The 5,613-nt window shown below is 49.6% G+C and overlaps 1 protein-coding gene across 1 annotated transcript; it reads left to right on the forward strand.

The window, feature by feature from the left end:
- Positions 1-2,068: 2,068 nt before the first annotated feature.
- On the forward strand, positions 2,069-4,778 carry Eif1b (eukaryotic translation initiation factor 1B). The gene is made up of 4 exons (XM_052724462.1): positions 2,069-2,315; positions 3,493-3,656; positions 3,934-4,035; positions 4,338-4,778. Exons 1-4 carry the CDS (start codon positions 2,285-2,287, stop codon positions 4,380-4,382), a joined length of 342 nt encoding a protein of 113 aa, XP_052580422.1. The 5' UTR covers positions 2,069-2,284; the 3' UTR covers positions 4,383-4,778.
- Positions 4,779-5,613: the final 835 nt, after the last annotated feature.

The raw sequence follows: 5,613 nt of genomic DNA on the forward strand, positions 1-5,613 counted from the left end.
GAGTGCAAGTGCCCACAGAGTCCCTAAGAGGGCATCAGACCCCCTGAAACTAGAGTTACAGGCAGTTGAGAGCTCTCCCTTGTGGGTGCTGGAAACCAAACTGCAGTCCTCTGAAAAAACAGCAAGTCTGCACCATCTCTCCAGCTCCAGATTTCAAGGAATTTTAAAAGCTTTTCTGTGTTACTTTTTCTTCTCTGGCCCATCCACCCTTGGCTCCATCTGAGAAACATGTAATACAGAGTGGTAATATATATCTAGTAAGAAAAAAGGAAACATACATTTTGTGTATTCTGTACTTCTTATAGGGACTACTTAGTAGGCTACTTTAAGTTACTAAGAAATTAGAGTGTTACTATATTGGGGCAAATATATATATTATTAAAATTATATATTAAATATATATTTATATTTAATTTATATATTTATATTATTAGATATTATATAAATAATGTATATATTATTTATATATAAATATATAATTAAATATAAATTAAAATAATATATTATTAAAAATTACTCAAGAGCTGGTAAGATGGCTCAGGCTTGCTGGACATGCCTGAAAATTTGAGTTCCAATCCCAGGACCCACATGAAGGTAGACGGTGGTAAAGACTATTAATTCAGAAATTCTTAACCTGGGGTTTTTAAGATCCTGGTATAAGAATAAAACTGAAGTAGTGTTCCTAAAATTTGACTGATGTGTGGTGGTGGTGGTGGTGGTGGTGGTGGTGGTGGTGGTGGTGGTGGTGGTGGTGGTGTGGTAGTGGTGGTGGTGGTGGTGGTGGTGGTGTGGTGGTGGTGGTGGTGGTGGTGGTGGTGGTGGTGGTGGTGGTGGTGGTGGTGGTGGTGGTGGTGGTGGTGGTGGTGGTGGTAGGGGGTGGTCATATGTGCATTTTTTACTACCCTTTAAGCAAAATGTAGCACTTCCTTCCCTAGTGGAAATAGGCAACCGTGCATAGAAGTATTAGAAGCTGCCACTTTGTACCAGTAGAAGTCACCAAAATATTCACAGTACACTTAAGATATTTATTGCCTTTCTTAAATTATAGTAATGGGGCTGGAAAGACTGCCCAGAAGTTAAGAGCACTTGCTGCTCTTGCACAGGACCTAGAGGTTCAGTTTCTAGGACCCACATGGTGATTCATAACCATCTCTAATTCCAGTTCCAGGGGATACGACGCCCTCTTCTGGCCTCTGTGGGCACTACACACACTAAACCACATAAAAAAAATCTCTCTTTTAAAAAAAAGAATTATATTAGTGATTAGACCTACTGCTACATCTTATTGAGTAGCTTGCTAAACGGTCACATACTATGTTACCAATTTATGGCTTCTAATGTCTTATATCAGGTTCCCAAAATTATTCCAACACGAAGTCGATAGGCCTGGCTCACAGACAGATTAATAATCCTAAATTTTAGTCTATTTCTTTAGTCTAGAAAGCCTGCCTAGGTAATGCATAGATGAGCCGGCTCCCTACTGTCCGCTGATGTTTCTGCATGGTTCCTCTTTAGTTACTTTATCTGCTGCGCTCACCTTCACCTATCAGATACCAGGCACCTACCCTGCTCAGAACCTGCCTTGGACCTTAGGAGGCACCACCGAGGAGAGGTCAGGCGGGTTTTGTAGCGTGTTCATTCCACGCACACCTGACTCTGCTAGAGGCCAGGTCGTGACACCAGGGACAGACGAGATCAAGTTTGGTCCAGATGGCAGCATCCGAATCACTTGGGGCTTGTGAGAACTGCAGATTCCCAGGTGGCACCCACAAATGTTTCGCAAGAGAAACTCGGGGGTCTTAGTGAGAGGCGCCGTCCGTCAACCATGGCGGGAAGAGGTGACGGAGGGCAACGGGAGGTTGGTAGAGGAACGGAGGAGCGGTCCCCGCGAGTCGCAAGTCGAGACCCCCGGGGGAGCGTTCCTCGCCGTTGCATCCGGAAGTCGCTCCACCCGGCGCCTCGGGTGGGACGGACCGCGGCTGCCCGCAGTGGGCTCAGCGCTCCGGGGCGGGCGGCGCGCGCGGTCACGTGGCGGCGGCGCGCGTAGCTAAATACGCGGCGCCGGCCATTTTGTGCGAGAATCCGCAGCGCCGCCTCCCTGCTCGCGCCTCGCCGCCGCTGCCGCCGCTGCCGCCGCTGCCGCCGCCGCCTCTGCGTCTTCCTGCGCACCGGGCTTCCGCCGCTTCATTGATTTCCGTTTCTCGCCGCTGCAGCCTCCTGACACGGTGATCCGGGCGGGCCCCGCAGGAATTTTATCCCCTCACCGGCCTCACACTAGTGTCGCATGTCCACTATCCAGAACCTCCAATCTTTCGGTAAGGTCCAGTCACCGGCCGCCGCCCGCGTCCCGCTGGGCTTTGTCTCGGCGCCCAGAAGATGGCGACGGGGGCTCCCAGAGACCCTGGCCGCGGGGACCGCTCCCTCCCGGCCTCAGACCCGGCCTTGTCTGGGTCTGCTACCCACGGGAGGCCGGGGCTCGGGGAACTTGGCACTGGCCGGAGGACGTGGGCCTCGGGGACTCACAGGAAGGTTGGGGACATGCTAGGGCCGCAGAGAGGACTTGACGTGGCAGGGAGGCCGGGGCCTTCAGAGACTTAGAAGGGGGCTAGAATACTGCAGGGTTGCAGAGACAAGGGCTAGGTAGGGGCTTGCCGGGATTCTGACACGGGCAGGGAACCTTGGACTCTAGGGACTCGCTTAGGGCCTCGGGGCTGGCCAGGGCTTTGCAAGGAGACTGGAGGGGTGGGGCTCAGAAGCTGGGGGAACTTGACAGCTTTCAGGCGACTGGGGGACCCGTGACTCTCAGAGGACTCACAAGTGGGGGGGGGGGCGGTGCTGTTAGCTCAGTCCTTGCTGGAAGACTAGGGATGCTCAAGGTCTAGGGGATCTGCAGCTTCAGTCAGCAAGGAAGGTAAGGGCCAGACCTGGAGCTCGGGGGTTGGGGGTGGGGTGCCTGAGGGACGGACAACTGGCAGGAGCTGGGGGCGGAGCTGGCCTCAGCTGGTTTTGAGCAGCCCTCGGAGGCATCTGATAAGATACGTAGATACAGGCCCCTCTGATTTGACATGGAAGTAGTCCTGTTATCTCTGCTTGCAGCCGTTTGTAAATTACACCTCTTGAGATCGCACATATATGTTTATTTTATTTTGCAAGGCTCGGTTACTAGTTAACTGATTGGGGTGGGTGGTATAGAATGTTTCTGTTGTCAGGATGTCACCTTGGAGATGACGCACCTTCTTGTGGTAGCTATATGAAATCAGGTTTTCGTAAACGTCTTTTGTCTCATTAGAGGATGGCTTCAACAATGGTATTCTCTATTTTTAAGCTGAATATTGGCACACACAGCCTGCTTAGGCTTTTCTCCCTTGGAAAACTTGAAGCAGGAACCCGGGAACCATGGCCGCAGTCTCTCTAGACCTATAGTGGACCACATTCCCAGATAGTACTTCCTAATTTTTTTTCTGCTGTGGATTTTTTCCTGTCCCTCTGCAGACCCCTTTGCTGATGCAACTAAGGGTGACGACTTACTCCCGGCAGGGACTGAGGACTACATTCATATAAGAATCCAGCAGCGCAACGGCAGGAAGACGCTGACCACTGTGCAGGGCATTGCAGACGATTATGACAAAAAGAAACTTGTGAAAGCCTTCAAAAAGGTGATGAGGTCGGGAGCGGGTAGATGGATACCAGTGTGCAGGCGCAGGGAAGCTGTTTTGTTCTCCATCTCAAACTGAGGTTTACCTGGCTTTCAAACCGAAATGTGAACCATTAGTTTTTGCTGTCTCTTCCCCTGATATAATTTCCTTCATTTACAAAGTCACTTAGTTCTGGAGGGCTGGGAGTTCTAGAGGATACTGCTCCTTACTGTAGTCAAGCCGAATGGAGTAGTTACATTTGTTGTAATTAAAACCTCTGCATTTGACTTTGTTGTAGAAATTTGCCTGTAATGGTACTGTGATTGAACATCCTGAGTACGGAGAGGTTATTCAGCTTCAAGGTGACCAAAGAAAGAACATTTGCCAGTTTCTTTTGGAGGTGAGTGGCTGGGTTCTCTGTGTGACCTTGAGATTGCTTCTAAGAACATCTTTAAAGAGACAGGAATCCTTTCCTACTTAGTAAAAACCACATGGCTGAAGTAAATGAAGTGATGGAGGTGATGAGGGTCAATATCGACTGAAGATGGTAAGGCCTCTAGAACTCACTCTATGGCTGGGTGGCCTGGAGACTGCCGTAGAAACAGCACAGGTGTGCAAGTGTGTGTGTGTGGGTGGGGGGGGGGGGGGGTGCCAGCTGCCGGTTGCTGTCGTGATTCTGATGAGCATAGTTTTACTTTACAGGTTGGCATCGTCAAGGAAGAGCAGCTGAAGGTTCACGGATTCTAAGATGAACCCAAACATGTGGCGAGTTTCTTAAATGGTTTTGTTCTCTCAACCTAGTTTGGCTGCCTCGGGGAAGATGATTCTCTACAGTAAACGATGGACTTTGCATTTATTTAATCATTCAGACTTCCACTCACACCTGCATGGCTGCAGAAAACACGGGGTATGTAGGCTCCTGAGCCATAAGAAAATTGCGGTGAGATGGGAACGGAGCCCCAGTTCGTCCTAACATGTTTCCAATGGAAAAGGTTTGGTTTTGAGTGTTTATTGTTCAGTTTATTTTCACTTGATTATTACATGTTTTTTGTTGTTATTGTTGTATTAAACCGTGTATGTTGCAGCTTAACAATAAAAAGAGAGTCTGAGTACTTTTGTGAGCATTCGTGCTCCCAGATCTAAGCCAGTAATGCACTTTTGTGTTTTCATTGCTGAGAAGGAGGAACATGAACTGTCACTCTTTCCTGAAACCTCTAGTGGCCATCAGGAGTTGATCAGCTTCAGAACGTCAACAGGTTGAGAGAGTTCTGTTGCAGCTGCCACGGTGATTGTCATCCCTCGGAGGCGTCTGTCTCAAAATTGCATCAGTCACCGGCACTGCCTTGTAGGTGTGGGTGGTGCTGCCGCAGTCTTCAGGGTGGAGGGCACTGGGCTTCAGGTTAGTACTCCTAGAGTGCTGGACAGTGGCTGAGTTGAGTGCCAGCTGGGGCCTCCCACATGGCAGCCATGCTTCTGCTCTGCAGCAGGGGTGTGCTCTTTACCCAAGGAAGCTGGAGCTGGGGTGACTGTATCAGGTGATAGTAGGCAATGATCGTGAGGTGTCTACGCTCTTTATCCTGTATCCCTGGTGTCTTGTCAAACAATGATCTGCTGGACAGAAAAATATGCCAGGAAACCATTGAGCCAAAGCAAAAGCATTTGTAGTGTGCCCTGCTTCATGTGGTGGGGTGGCAATGTCTTGGTGTCAGCGCCCTGCACCTGGCCAGCCTTGCGCTCCTCTTCTTGTGAGGGCTAAGTCGTAGGCTTGCCCTAGAAAGACTGTACCAGTATGTAAGACCAGTTCTGCACCCTTGAAATGAATACACTTGGACACGTCAGGAGGTTTGGGAGATTTTTCCAGCCTTTTTGGTTGTCTTGTTGATTTTGAAACCTTGATGTCTGGAATTTGGTATGTAGAGCTGCTGGCCCCAAACTCAGATCCTCCTGCCTCTGCCTCCTGAGTGGCTGGGGTTAAAGG

This window comes from Peromyscus californicus, unplaced genomic scaffold (assembly GCF_007827085.1).
Source record: "Peromyscus californicus insignis strain IS unplaced genomic scaffold, ASM782708v3 Scaffold_11__1_contigs__length_118956290, whole genome shotgun sequence".
Lineage (NCBI taxonomy): Eukaryota > Metazoa > Chordata > Mammalia > Rodentia > Cricetidae > Peromyscus > Peromyscus californicus.